This window comes from Passer montanus, unplaced genomic scaffold (assembly GCF_014805655.1).
Source record: "Passer montanus isolate IOZ18808 unplaced genomic scaffold, ASM1480565v1 scaffold12, whole genome shotgun sequence".
Lineage (NCBI taxonomy): Eukaryota > Metazoa > Chordata > Aves > Passeriformes > Passeridae > Passer > Passer montanus.
The window spans coordinates 2,503,974-2,518,556 of NW_024358722.1; the positions used below are offsets into that span (position 1 = coordinate 2,503,974).

General features: G+C 34.4%; 1 protein-coding gene across 7 annotated transcripts in view; it reads right to left on the reverse strand.

Annotated features, from left to right (window-relative positions):
* The window catches only part of SDCCAG8 (SHH signaling and ciliogenesis regulator SDCCAG8), a 109,804-nt gene that overhangs the window by 86,931 nt on the left and 8,290 nt on the right, over nt 1-14,583 (reverse strand). For 6 of the 7 annotated variants that reach the window (XM_039697864.1, XM_039697863.1, XM_039697862.1 and 3 more), the window contains exons 4-11: nt 12,054-12,167; nt 11,524-11,649; nt 11,091-11,231; nt 9,658-9,722; nt 7,735-7,923; nt 5,519-5,657; nt 2,697-2,849; nt 337-471 (exon numbers count right to left, since the gene is read on the reverse strand). In XM_039697864.1, the coding sequence (XP_039553798.1) occupies nt 337-471; nt 2,697-2,849; nt 5,519-5,657; nt 7,735-7,923; nt 9,658-9,722; nt 11,091-11,231; nt 11,524-11,649; nt 12,054-12,167 (1,062 nt within the window). The remainder of the gene's footprint in view (nt 1-336; nt 472-2,696; nt 2,850-5,518; nt 5,658-7,734; nt 7,924-9,657; nt 9,723-11,090; nt 11,232-11,523; nt 11,650-12,053; nt 12,168-14,583) is intronic. The other variant, XM_039697865.1, reaches the window with a different exon arrangement.

Below are 14,583 nucleotides of genomic sequence, written 5' to 3' on the forward strand. Positions count from 1 at the left end.
CAATTAAGGACACTGTTGAAGTCTATGCTGTCTCACTTAGACCAAACTCAGTTCTTTACTGAAACACTGGGATAGTGTTTTAAAAACTGACCCTCATAGGCTGCAAAATGGAAAAGTTAGCTTCTGCATGACAAGGTCACTTGGAAATGGAAAAAGTTATTTTTTTACTGCTGCAATTGGGACAGTTGTAGTGCCTCTGGGATGTTGACATGAAGTCTGCAGTTACCACACATTCCTTACCAGAACAGGGGAAAATGGACAAGGTAAAAGTTCTCTTCTTTCAGGTCACAATGATAAGGAAAAACAATTTCAATGCTCCTTTATATATGTGCTTACCTTATTCATCTCCCTTTCATGAGATGCAAGCTGGCATTGTGATTCTTCTAACTGGTTAACTAGAGAATTCTTTTCCCTTGTAATTCTCTCTACTTGAGCCTCCAAAACAGCCACATCCTTAGACAAAGCTGTCACCTGAAAATGTCCAAGAACACTGTAATGATGCAATTTGACCAACTACAGGTCAAACTCTTGTGGAACTTTCTCCTCAAAAGTAACTGTATGTAGACAAAATACACAATATTAAAAATGAAATAAAAAATCAAGCATGTACAATAAAAATATAGCCTATATTATTAATGATATAACAGAATATGGATACATTACTTTATTAATGGGTTCACTATTTTAAATTTATTTATCATGCAGTAGTTTATTTGAAACTTTTCATCAACTGCACTTGTCTCCAGGACTTGTTAATATGGACAAGCAGCTGGCTACATTAGTTATGCAATATAAGACCTTCTTATCACCTATTTAACACCTTCTTATCCATCCTTGTGTAGATTGATTCAAACCAAATCATGTTCCCCTAGCTAAAGAAATCTGTTGTTGCAAGCCCAGATCTTAAATTAATTTTCAAGTTCAGAAAACATTTCAACACTATAGATCAAAGCATACTGTTGTGCAAAACTCATATAGAATTAGCATATTCAAAATTCTAATGTAATTCAGATGAAATTTTGCTGGATGATTAAAAAATGTAACAATAAAACAGAGACAGTGAACCTTCAGCTATTTAGCCCTGAAGCTTACTAATATAAGTGGAAATAATGGTGTCTGACAGTTCTAGGTTAACTTTCAGAAATTCAAAGCCAAACCTAGTGGATTATATATTCATAACTATTTTTCACTCCTTATACATCTGCATGATTTATCTATCATGCCAATTCTCTCCTTCAAACAAACCATTTCATAAAGTAAGCAATAAAATATTGAGATGAATCTTGACTTGATCCACAGTGTACCATTTCTACCACCTCATAAAAGTAGTTAATCATATGTATGCGTAAATCATTAAGATCATAATTTTCTACAAAGCCATCCCATCTCTTTAATTACCGGGCATGACATCATAAGAGTGTCACTATGTGTTGTTTAATGGATATGCAGCACTTAAAAAAAATAGTACAACTACTTAAAAGTGGGAATTGGTTCTGTTAAAACACATTTCAGTGGGGGATGAAATACAAACTAATGTGATGACACAGAGTGAAATATTCTACCAAAAAAAAAGTATGAAATGCTTGTCTAATAGGCCATATTTTGGAGTGAATATACTGCTTTAAATCAACTCTAACAAAACAACTTCATAAAAGGGATAACTTCTAATAGATAGGAAGGAGTCAAACAAGGAATTGCTTAATAATGTCTCCAGTGGAAGATTATTTTTTAAATTTCAGTTTCCCTGGCAACAGATCTCTGACAATCAGTTCGCATACTTAAAGATCACTTAGTCCCTATCACTGTGCTTAATATGTGGTTTTGTATCTGGAATTGGAGTCAAAGAAGGTTTTTTTATACACACTTAAATGGTTTATTTTGCTCAGTTTCTGATCTCCAGATTTTTAGAAATAATACATACAACTTATAAAAGAGTCCCAGAAAATAAGAAAAAGTCTTCAATCAGGAGAGAAATTGACTCTGTTATTTTCACACCTCCATCATAAATGGCTGAAGATGTTGCAGATCAAACAAGCACGAAAACCACTAATTCATTAAGTATTTGTCTCTCTACATTTCTTCCCATTTCAATCACCTTAGAAATGCCTCCTCTACCACAAGCATACTGCTGTTAGCTTGAGCTTTTCTCTGTAGACTCCACTGGGCAGAAAACCCTCATGTTCTATACTCAAATTACAGCAGCATCTAGAAGCCTAAAAAAAGGTTATCAAGACTATCATGATGGTTGTGGCATAAACGATGAGACAGATTCTGTCTCAGAGAGTTTATAAACATTAGTAAAAGTGAGAAAAGAGATTCCAACACATTTCTGCAGGTGGGAAAATTAAACATATGATAAGATCACTTTGAAATTACGATATTGTAACATTAATGTATATATAAGATCAAAGTAGCAAAGAATCCTAAATTTGACACGTGCTAACTTCTGAATGCTTGGCATGGCAAACTAAATAATATTTTTTAACAAAAAAGCTAGGTACAAACCTTGCGTCACATATTACTTAACCCTTTCTTAATCTGACACAGTGCATTAAAAACATTATGAAAACTAAATTAAATGGTAGAAGTGACTGAGCTCTCACACTCAAAACCAAAAAAAAAGACAAGTGAATGACGTTTGAAGAGGATGATACACTCAATTGTAATACACAAACAGAGAAAGAACCAACTCATACCATTGCTGCCAAGTCTTCCCTTTCCTTCTTCATTTCTCGCCGCAGTGCTTCTTTCTCATCAGCCCTCTTATTTAGCTGGGCAGCCAACTCCTTTTCAAGATAATTCTTCTGTCGTTCCATCTCACTTTTCAGTTGCTCACAGTGGACTAGAGCCTAAAAAACCCCAATTTACTGAAGTGAAAGAAACCTAAATTTTTTAAACAAACATGGTATTTATCTAATGACTTCAAATAAACCACTTTGCTATTAGAAATGTCTTTTTTTTTTAAATGCACTTATTTTTTTTATGATGTTCATACATATCCTGCTGTGTTAACATCTAGAATATGACTAAGAAAATGAAAACAGATGTATGTGTTTGTATGTTTGTATGTTTTACATGCCTTACTGTAACTGAGAAATTTAATTGCTTTTAGGAATCATGGCAAAGATGGGAGCATTTTTCTGTGTGAATTTTCCAAATAAGTAGCTGTTCTTCTAAAACTATGACTATTTGCCTTAGATTTAAAATTTGAAATTCCTGAATGCACATCACTAGAATCAGCCTCCAGTATTTGATTCCTTGCAAATACTGCAAATTCCTTGCAATACAAAGTAGTTACTGTCTAACTAAAGAACTGAAGGAAAAATTAATAAAATGTATGCGCTTCCACTTAGTCTCCTCCTAAAGTGAATTACCGAGTGCAGAATGCTAAGAAACCTGAAAACAGTCAGTAAAAATACAAAAAAAAGTTTTACAAATAAATTTCAGGTTTGTCAAAAATTAATTCTACTAAATACCTCATAAAGTACTGCTTAATTTCAGGTGCTAAAACACAGGGTTATAGATGGGTTTTCTATCAAAAAAGAAGAAACATAAGTCCAAGAACACTCTCAAAACACTGCCTTCACTATCTTCTAAAAATGCTGGGGAAAAAAGATATTTATCTATTTATGCTGCTATATTTCTGCCATGTATAGAACTTGAGTGTTATGTCACTTTAAATCAGAAACACACTACTCCATTACAAGTAAATCCAAGTAATCCAAAGCACCCTGAAGGGAGCTTTGCTAGTCTATGAGTAAACTGGATTTAATTTCAACACTCCACTGATATCCAGCATATTCTGTTTCAAAGAAGCCGGAGTAACCTCCCTTTAGGAATTCTAACTTATTACCCTTTATTTTCAAATTAATTTTTTTAAACTGCTTATTTTTCTTTCACTCAAAGCCAATCCCCTGTGTTCAGTTTTTTTGGCTTTGGACTGCTCATGAGGGGAGCCATGTTTTTTAGAGAATGCTCTAACAGTCTCCATTAGTGTTATTGCAATTCTGTGGGACCACCTTCAGGGTCCCTTTCCTATCACAAGTCTACCGTGGTGAGAGAATCCCTCTGTTATGGCATTGAATCCTTTTCTGTAGGAAAAATCAACTTCAGCAAGCAATTGCCTGCATAAAACTGCTGTAGCTTAGTAGACATCTAAACCAATGCACTCTAGAAGAAAATAGTTGCATTTCAAGAAGAAATGTGTATTTTGTTAGCCCCATTGTTCTGACTACACATTGAGCAGTTCAAACAATTATTATTTTATGACATTTGTGTCAAAAATCAATTCCTGATTTTGCTTCAACTAGGTAAACTTAAACATAACATATATCTCCTTCCTGCTCTATGCAACAAGCTAGAGGCCAAAAACTACAGAGACAACCAAAAAACAAAATGAAATGGTGGGTTTAAATTATAAACACCTGAGGTTAGACTTTGGGACAACAGGCTGATGAAATTGCAATTTGAAAGTTTGATGTGTTAATTCTCATTTTTATTACCTGGACTGTTCTATGGGATTCCATGCTAGTTATCAAGAAAAACAGCATTTAAAAGTAGAATAGGACTGGGAAAAAAAAAAAAAAGGATGGTTTGTACTTACCAAGAGGTATACTGGTACTTGCAAAAAGGCAAATTTAATGCAGTATAAGTAAAATTTTTTTTCCTGTTCCTTCCTATTAAAATAGTTTTGGGGCATGAAAAAAACCCAGCCTACTATTCATCCTTGAAGACAAACGGGTAGCACTTCAACACAACCCTACAAGCACACACTCTTCTCTTACAGCACTGGATAAATAACACAAATTTTATCACTAGAACAATTGTATCAATCTTGTTTGCATTCAATTACAAAAACCAAATCAAAGCAACCCTCTCCCAATTCCACAGTAATTCACTAATAGTACAGTAGATGTCACTAACTATCAAGGAAATAATTTAGGTAAATATAGGTCGATTGTGTACAGAACTAGGGCTAACACAAGCATTAGATCAGAACTGGTTTTATCATTATTATTTACATAACATCAGAAGCTTAGACAAGCTTAACATTACAGACAAGACTTCTCATCTTCAAAGAGCTCTGATAGTCAATCAGTTCTTGCACTGTTCTCTTCTGAGGCAAAAAAGAACTGTTTGTAAACATTTTAACAATTCTTTCCAGAGTAGGTCAGAAGTGTGATGTCAAAATTATCCTCTTACATATCATGAATGTCTTTGAAAATTCTACAACTTAATTTATGTCACCTACCTGTGAAAGTACATCAATTAAAAAAAGGCAGCACTCCTTTTTTGATAGTGTGTACTGTCTCATCCAGTATTGATGAGAATTTAAGAACTTGAATACAGAATTCATATTACTGTTCGGAAACAGTCATATGGTGCAGTTGTTTTAAATCTACATTATATTAAAATATGACAAAGGTCATGTTCATGCATTCTCCCATTAGTATGAAAACTAATTAACATTTGCATTAGATCTGAACACTAAAAAGCTCCAATTTCATGATTGATTTACCTTTGTTTTTTCAAAATTGGCCTCTTCTGCCATTTGCACAGCATGTTCAACTTGCTTACAAGCGTTAGATTCTCTTTGCTGCATCTCTTTTATGCTTTGTCTCACTGAAACAAGTGCATCCATCAAGTCATCTCTTTCTCTGCATATTAAAAAAAAACAACAACAACAACAAACAACCCAGATACTTCTATTTCTTTTTGTAAGAGAAAAAACCCCAAACAACAGGTATGCCAAATATAAAATACATACAGATGAAAGGCTTAAGCAAAGTGGTAAGCAAAGTGGTAAGCAAAGCAAGACTAAAACTCATGAGTGAAAGACAGCATACTGCAAGCTTGGCAGATACTGAAAGTATAATTTGCTGGACAACCAGTCCTTCATTTGAGAAGGATGGACCATTAGAGAAACTGCCAGTAAAGAGAGCAGATCTCAAGTCATTAATGTACAGAAACTGAGCACATTCTGTTGACATAAAAAAATGGAGATCCATGCAAATAATAAAATAAAGGTAATATGGAATTAAACTCTCAGTAAATGTAAAAGAGGGGAAAAATAATAAAAAGGAAGGGGTAGGTTCAACAAGTAATCATTAAGTATATCAAATGACAATTTTTAAATCCATTTGCTGCCACCTGGAACTAAGACAAACAATAGGACACTTGGATTCTACAACTCTACACCAGGATACTAAAATCTGTACTAAATGGTAAAGCAGAGTTGGTAAAACTGTAATACTTAACTTCACCTTTTCATTATTGTGATATGTTAAAAGCTTTTAAATTAAGTTTTTTCTGTTGTCTGTGGTTTAGGTGCAGCTGAAGATTCTATCTGAAAACTGTTGTGCTCTTAATGTTGTGTAAAATGGTAACACATTTTTTTTTATTTGCCAGAGACCTCGCAGTCATACTTGGAAATTTCATTTCATTTTTGAATTGGATAAAGTTTCTTTGAAAATTCCTACTGAACACTTGTTTTTAATAAATTGCACTACAAGTAGAGGTAGCTTTTAGATTTTTTTAAAACTCCAATTGAAATAATGGTTTAAGACAAATAAAGAGGTCAATTAGAATTTTTATTTCAAGCTCATCATAATATAAGAGGACAAGAACGTACTGATTTACAGTTTGTTCATATTTTCCAAAACCTGTGACAAAGAATTACTTTTGTTACAGAAGCAGATTTTGAAACATGACTTCTCAGCAATAGAGCTTAGCCAGAAAATTTTTGGACTTGCTAATAGAAAAAAATACATAAATCCTGGCAATAACCATCTAGTGCAGAGGGATAGCACCCACTTGACTGAGTTCATATATGTTCTATGCCCCTTCAGTCTCCCTGCTTCTAATTGACCCACTATTCCATCTCAGGTTCATTCTAATACTTCAGAAATTCTAAGAAGCTTCAGATATTGACGATAAATAAATGGCTGTTTAACAAACTTTGAGAAAGTTGCAGTATTCTATCATTATGAATAGCAAGTAGAAAGGGAGAGTTTTTTTGAAGATGAATTGACTGGCAGAATTTCTTTAAAAAAAGAATTTAATGTTGGGATCCCTGAATTATATATATCCAGCCTATACAGCTGTGATTTTAAAAAAATATTTAAATAAAAGCTATAGTTTTTTATAAAAAGGGCGCAACAAATATTTTGATTTATTTTTTTCCAATGGAACTTCTTTTCTCTGTCTTATTGTAGTCAGGGAGGATCTACTACAAGTGTTTGCGGTAGGAAATGCATCCTACCCCAAGCACATGAACTATTGCTGATGTATCTAAGAAGTTCCTCAGAGGTAAAGAGAATAAAATGGAGCCAGAAAAACTTCTAACTACATAATTATAATGACCTTTGGCAAGAAATAATAAATGAAAATGCATGGACTTGCACAATATTTGTGCTGACAGAATGAAGGACGTGTTTGTACAAAAAGTACAGGAAACAGACGGTAAATTGTCTCATTATCTGGACAGCCCAAGGTATCATGATTACATTAAAACAACTAAAATTCTTTCCCATTTGACATAAGTAGCAAAGGTATTATAGATTTTCAAGTGGTTGGGACCTATATTCACTGATTTCAGCATTATGACTCCAGCTTGGGAGTATATTTTTCCAAAAATGCACATCTCTCTACTAATGTAACCCGAGACACTGAGACTTAAAGGGTTTAATGCAAGCAGCCATACTTCCAACACAAATACACAGCCCCACTACCTACCTCGTCAGCCTCTCGATGGTCTGCACGTGGACATTACAGTGAGTCTGTGCAAGAATGGCCTCGTGCTGGGCACAGTTCAGGCACAGACCACCAACCTGGCTAGAACTTCTGGCTGCAAACAGTGACTTCTGGTGTTTCAGCCTTCCTTCCAAATCTTTGCATGTCTTCTGAGATTCTGAAAGGTCTTTTCTAGAAAGAAGAAATTTGTGAAATTAGATATTTCTACAAGTCATATTCATATACAATATATAACTACAAATATAAACTAAAAGAAATGTAAGAATCCCTGTAATGAACATTATTTTACACATTTTCAAGAGTCTAAGGAAGACTTTAACACAGAAATAACAGTTGAACTGCCCAATCAAAATTATTAATAGACAAAACAATACTGTGTTAATTTGTTTCTTCCCCCATATTATCAGACAATATTGAAGTTAAACAGAAAGTTATTAGATAAAGAACCTGTAGGCTTACATTTTGCATGAACAGAGGATAATATTAATTGTTTAAAAAAATCAGCTGTATAAATATTTCAGTACTCTAAAAATTTTCTGTTGCTTTTATTAATAACATCACTAACTTCATATTTATTCTCTACTCCCTAGACAAGAATCAGCGAATCAGCACAGTCACTCAGATCCAGCAATATACACAACCTGAGGTCAAACACATGTGCAGAAAAACAGGCTAAGTTTTTTACTTGTCTCCAAAATTTTTACCAGGTGCTCTGAAGACTTTTCCCCAGAATTTCCAAGCATGTGTCAGGCTGGGGAGATCGCAAGCAATAGGAATGTTAACATCAGGAAGTTCCAGACAAACGCACGCTGTGCATATATAGATCAATTTGACAAATTGTGCAATGAATCCAAAGCTTTGGGTTTGTTATGCAGGCCATCTGGGCAGCACACACTCAGGAAGTCTGACACATTCTGGCTGCATCGGATTTACTGTGCACATGATATATACACTGCGTGCATTCTTATTTCCATCTGGAAAATCTTCTGTGCACTTTTTCCAATTTTAGTACTTGGTCTATTACATATAACCCACTATAACCTGAACAGAATTTGCGCTGCATATATCCTTAGACAGTCGTGGTGCAACAAACCAAGTGTTGGACAGTTTTGGACAGAAATCAGCAAGTCCTGTGTACATTCACCCTTCAAGTTAAAAGGGAAGATGGTCCCACAGAAAGCCATACAATTTTTCACTTCAATAAGACTGAGTTTTGCAGAACTTCCTGTTTGCAAGATCACGCCTCTTAGGAGAAATCAGAGGCTGAATAATGTACTTGAGGAACTTCTGAGACAACCCCCAACAATTATTTTTGGGTAAATAGAACACTTGAGGCCAAGGGGAAAAAAAAATTGGATTATACAGCTGAAATTAAAGATCCTCCTTTACCTTCACTAAGACAACTGGCTTTGCATGTTGCAGGTTTTACCAATGCAGAGAGCATTCTTTTAACTTGTCTCCCTACCACTAACTCTTTTTACTCACAGAACAGTCTAGCATTTTCAAATATTTCAAACCACAATTTATTTAGGGAAAAACATAATTAAACAGGAGTAGAAAGTAGTTAATTATGGAAGCTGTCACACAAGTTAAAATTGTAATTTCTCTTTCTTCTTTGAGTGGTCTACCTTACATGACCTTTCTTAGAGGAAAGAGAATAAAAAAAGAGATGTTTCATATTGCTACTGTTTCTATAAAATAGAAATTTCAATTTCTATTGAAATTCTATTCAATTTTGCTACATCTATATTTGAGAAAACTTAATAGAAAACCAGTTTTCAGGGACACTATTAGAAGACACGACATTCATGCATTCTCTTATTTAAAGTCATATTAAGAGTGGTTCATGCTGTTATGCAGTGAAAATTTATTCAGGATTATTTTAAGAAAAAAAATTCACTTTACCTTAGAGACTGTATTTGAGCATCAAGGATATTGACTTTTTCTTGATAAAGAAGTTTTAGATTCTCCTTTAAAAAAGATGGGAGAAGATATGGCTTGCTTTCTTCTTAACAGTCTTTACAAACAAACCTAGACTTTACCCACATTCTTTTCCCCTGAGGACATAAACCTGTTGAAATACTAGTGGCAGAGAAACTTAAATATTTCAATTTTCTGGAAGTCTAAAAAGTGAACAACCCTCCCATTTTTTGTTTCTAAATAAGGTTTTTTTGCCATATCCTCATATGGTAAATTGTTTCAATTCCAACTGCATTCCTCAGCTATCTACAATGATTCACAGAAACTGATAATCATGTCTCAAGTTTGCTCTTGCTCTCCCACAGGTCAGCAGATATTAACACATAATTATTAAGAGCTTCAAGTACACAGGCTATTTATTTATAACACAGCGAGTTACTCTTCATATACATGGTAAATAACTAGGTTTATGAATCAACCTCACCCATGTTAAATACAATGGTGATAACAAACCAGATAAAGCACTACAAATTTAGCTCACTATGACACTTCATAGATTAACATGATTCTCCTGATTTAAATTTGGCAGATGAAGAAAAAAGCAATTACTGTAAAAAACTGCTTCCAAACAACTGCAGGCATTAGTGAGCACTGAGGTCTTCAGCTCTAAAATAATAGTAAAAAAACCCCCCAAACTATATATTTCTATGAAAAAACCCTCAAATCCCATTTAATTAAAGCATTAAAGTATTGTATAAATTCCACAGTACACAAATGCACATGGATAAAATATATCAAAACTTTTCAATTAGCCAAGTTTTTTTCCAAAAGATAGCAAAACTATCCCACTACTTCAGAGTAAAGGGAAAAATTAATATCCTCTGAAACTAAAAATAAAGGAGGAGACAACATCATCTCTAAATTACTAGGACTGCTCTGTATCTCTAAAAGCACAAGGTGTGTAATTCATCTAAGGGAAAGCAGATTGCACAAAACTACTTTTGTACTTTACTGAGCCTGTACTGCTCCAGGAGCAGAACAACTCATTTAAGAAAAGAGCTTGTGTGGAGGGCTACATAAATTACACCAGCTAGTTCCCACCTGCTTGGGTGCTGTGTTACTCCTAAGAATCTCCAAAGTACAGTGAAGCCATCATCTTTAAACAAGAACTATCTCTGGGAAGTCATCATCTGCAGATCTGCAGACAACCTGCCATCTGTGTCTAGCTGCACAATAATATTAATTAGGGTATAATGAGAAGATGAGGTTTAAGAGAATAAAATTTGAGTTCAGGTTAAGGTTCAGTCAACTAAAACTTCTCCTGTGCCTGTTAAAAGCTAATCACAACTGGAACAACAACAACAACAACAATGAACAATTTGCAAAGGTAGGACTCTGTGAAGAAAGGTAATACCAACCAGTTCTACAGGCCATGTGGCTTTGTCTCCAGAAGCTGCTGCAACAAAAGCCTGATCTTTGTTATGTGCCAGTGAGGAGGTGATAGGCTGGTGTGTGCTACAGTCTTTACCACCTACTGGCCAGGATCTCTGAGTATTTGCCTAAAATGAAAGTATTAATGCTTCAGTTATGGTTATGCAGGCTGGTTTTTTTAAACAAATTTACTTAAGTATTGAATCTTTTAATCTTCAGTAGAATATAAGAACCAACAAACAAGTTAATTAGGTTAGCAACCTATGATAATGATGTTACCCAAGGAAATCCATATTTACAAATTCTCATTAAATTTTGACTAAAATTCTGTTTGCAGACAACCATTTGTATACCCTTCCATCAAAATAATCTGGCCAGATCCTTGAGAACTGATTAAAGCAACAAAAAATAAAAACTTACTGAGGCATCAAGAAGAGTTTGCTCTCTTGACATGTATTCTGCAGTTAAGAATTTCAGCTTCTGATGGAGTTCCTCATTTTCAAGCAAAACTGTCTGTTCTTGATCTTTCACCTCACACAACTCCTCCTATAGGATGAAGGAATTGCATTTAAATGGCTCCTTAAGATGGCTATCAATATTGAAATGCATCTTAAGACCAAGAGCCTAGACTATAATTTTCAAATATTTTAAACCTTTTAGAGAGACTAAGAATTCACAAAAGAGAGATTTTGCATTTCTGCATCTTAAATTGCTATAAATCTTCTTTAAAAAAAAAGCTTATTTGTATTTGTCACAGGATATAAAAATGTCTTTAAAGACCCTTAAATACTAGATATCAGGACACAAGGTAAGGGATCTACTGAACTGCATTTGGCTAAATTTTGGTCATTACAACAATCAATCTCAAGTCTAAATGTAAGCTGCTTTTAATGCAGTTCTTCACATTTGGGGGACCAGGGTTTTAGTAGGTCAAATGAATTGTCTGATACCTTGTAAAACTTCACTTCTGCTTCCAAATGTTTAATGTACTGTGACTGATCGGTGATTATAGGAACAAGATCGAAAAGGGCTGGTAAGTCTTCAGGCACAGCTTCTGGGGGCTTCTGAAGGAAGTAAAGAACAACATATGCTAGGTTCTGATTTTCCATTATTGCTGTAAGATCTTGCTTGGACACAGAATACAACCTACAGTTTAAATGCACACAGAGTTGTTAATGGAGTTGTCTCCATTAACATTATTTTATACTTCTGAAGGAAAACAAGTATCTTTATCCATATCCCTATTTTTGAAACTCACACAATTCTAACACCTATGATTTTGGGTCACAAACATGCCTTTTTGTGCAAAAATATTCAATTATATATTTCCTAAATATAATTGAAGTCTAAAAGAGATCAAAGATTCAGAAACCTACATCCTTGTTTTTAAATATTACTTTTGAAATATTCAAATATTCACCATTCAAAAAAAAAGCAAAACCAAAAACCCCCAAACCAAACCTGAACAAAAACACCCACAAAACAAAATTTTAAAAAAGCAAACCAAGCTACCAATGGCAGTAACATCTACTAGTTATCTTATCTACAGGTTGTGCCAACAACGCATTAAAATTCCTTGTCCAATCCTTATAAAGGTATAATCCTTAAATCAGGATGAGATGAAAGTTTCTAGCAAGAAAAACCTTACAGTCCAATTATGCCAAATATAAGTATTGGCTGTTTCAAAGAGGGGGACACTCTTGAGATATCTGTAACCAGGACAGCAGAGACAAATGGAGGATATCCAGAATTATCTGAAGAAACATCTGTTTAGAGAAAGAATTCCAAATTTGCCACATATTCTGCCTAGCTCAGTAGACATAAGCCCCATGTTCTATTGACTCAGAATTCATCTTGATTTAAATTCTTAATCCTAACTACATTAGAAGTTAAACCAAAAAAAGGAACCACACTTGTTAAAGTATATATAATATAGCCTTGATAATATTTCTAAGTCGTCTGTGTCTCTGGCTCCTATTCATCCATTCCTCTTCTCTGAAAACGTAAGGAATACCTTGCAGCTGAGACCTCCAGCTGCCTCCCTGACAAGATTACACCACAGCAGTGTTAGAAAATGTGGAAAAACTCCGTTTCTATTCAAATTATTTTTCACTGAAAAACAGTTCTAATGTTTAAACTGAGAAACATCATTGTAATGTAAACAATAGTGCCAACGAATTTTTCACTAAAAAGAAAATAACAGGTAGCATATTTTCTCAACACAAAAAGAACAGAGGACCTCTGTGACTTTTTTAAACTCTTTTAACAACATAAATGTTATAAATTAATTATAAATTGATTTGGGATTTTTAAATTAATGTTCTCACAATATAACATGTAACAGGGTGAAAGAACAGAGGTCAGAAGAGGCATGAATTTAAATCTGACTAAATATTAAAATCAGAACTGAAAGACACATCTGATCAATATGAATTACCAAACAATTATGCCTGAGTCTTGGAAATACTCTTCACACTAAAATACTTAATACTGAAAAGGATTTATAAAATATAAACGCTTAGCAGCTCTAGAAGCCAGCATTCAACATGGTGACAAACATGTTTGTCATGTTTTGCCAACATCACAAACAATTTGGCCCACCTTGTACTTTTCCAGAATGTCTCAAATCTCGAGCATCTAAACCACAGAATCAGAGAAACTCTGCCACCTTAAAAACTGGTAGGAGACAAGAGGAATCCATCACATATAAAAGTGTCAGGAACAGAGGTTGGATGCAGCTAGGTTAGCCAAAACCCAGCTTGAAGACCTGCAGTTGTTATATGAAGCAATCTTGCTGGGCCTTGACCTCAGGTGATGAAGTGTAGAGCAAAAGGAAAATTTCTGCCCAACCACCTGGGTGTAATCAAAGAAATGATTTAATAATTTGATGTCTATTGCAACTTTAATCTATGGGAAAGAAAAGGGAATTTTGTTGCAACAATATTATTTATATGTATGAAGTGTGGTAAAGGTTACTAAAGTGTATAGTTTTTGTGAAATGTTACATTTAGCTATAGATCCAGCAGTCATTTACTATTCAGCAGTCATCAGGTATTTCAGCGTCACTCAAAGCAAAAGGTTAAGGTTACTCATAATCTAAGTTTGCTTTCCTTGACCTTTGGGAAATTGGATTCTTCTTATACAAGAAGTGTTTCTGCAGTGTCCAGTAAATCACTGGACAGGCTCATATTTTATGAGGGCTTGGGCTTATTTTTGGTGTGTGTGCACTTTTGCAGTTCAACATTTTTTTGAGCTTTACACGTGGTCTGCCTTCAGAACACTTTCATATCCTCAAGCAGATGGAGGACAGCTGCAAAGGACAGTAAAGCCACACTTCACAGAATATCTCTCACTAGAAACTTCAAGAGGAAGAAATGGGGCAATGCTGTACCAATACAGTAAATTCCCATTTTTTTCTCTGTTTATTCCTCCATCCTTTGACTCACTCCCTGAAAGCACTACCCCAAATTTCTTAGATAA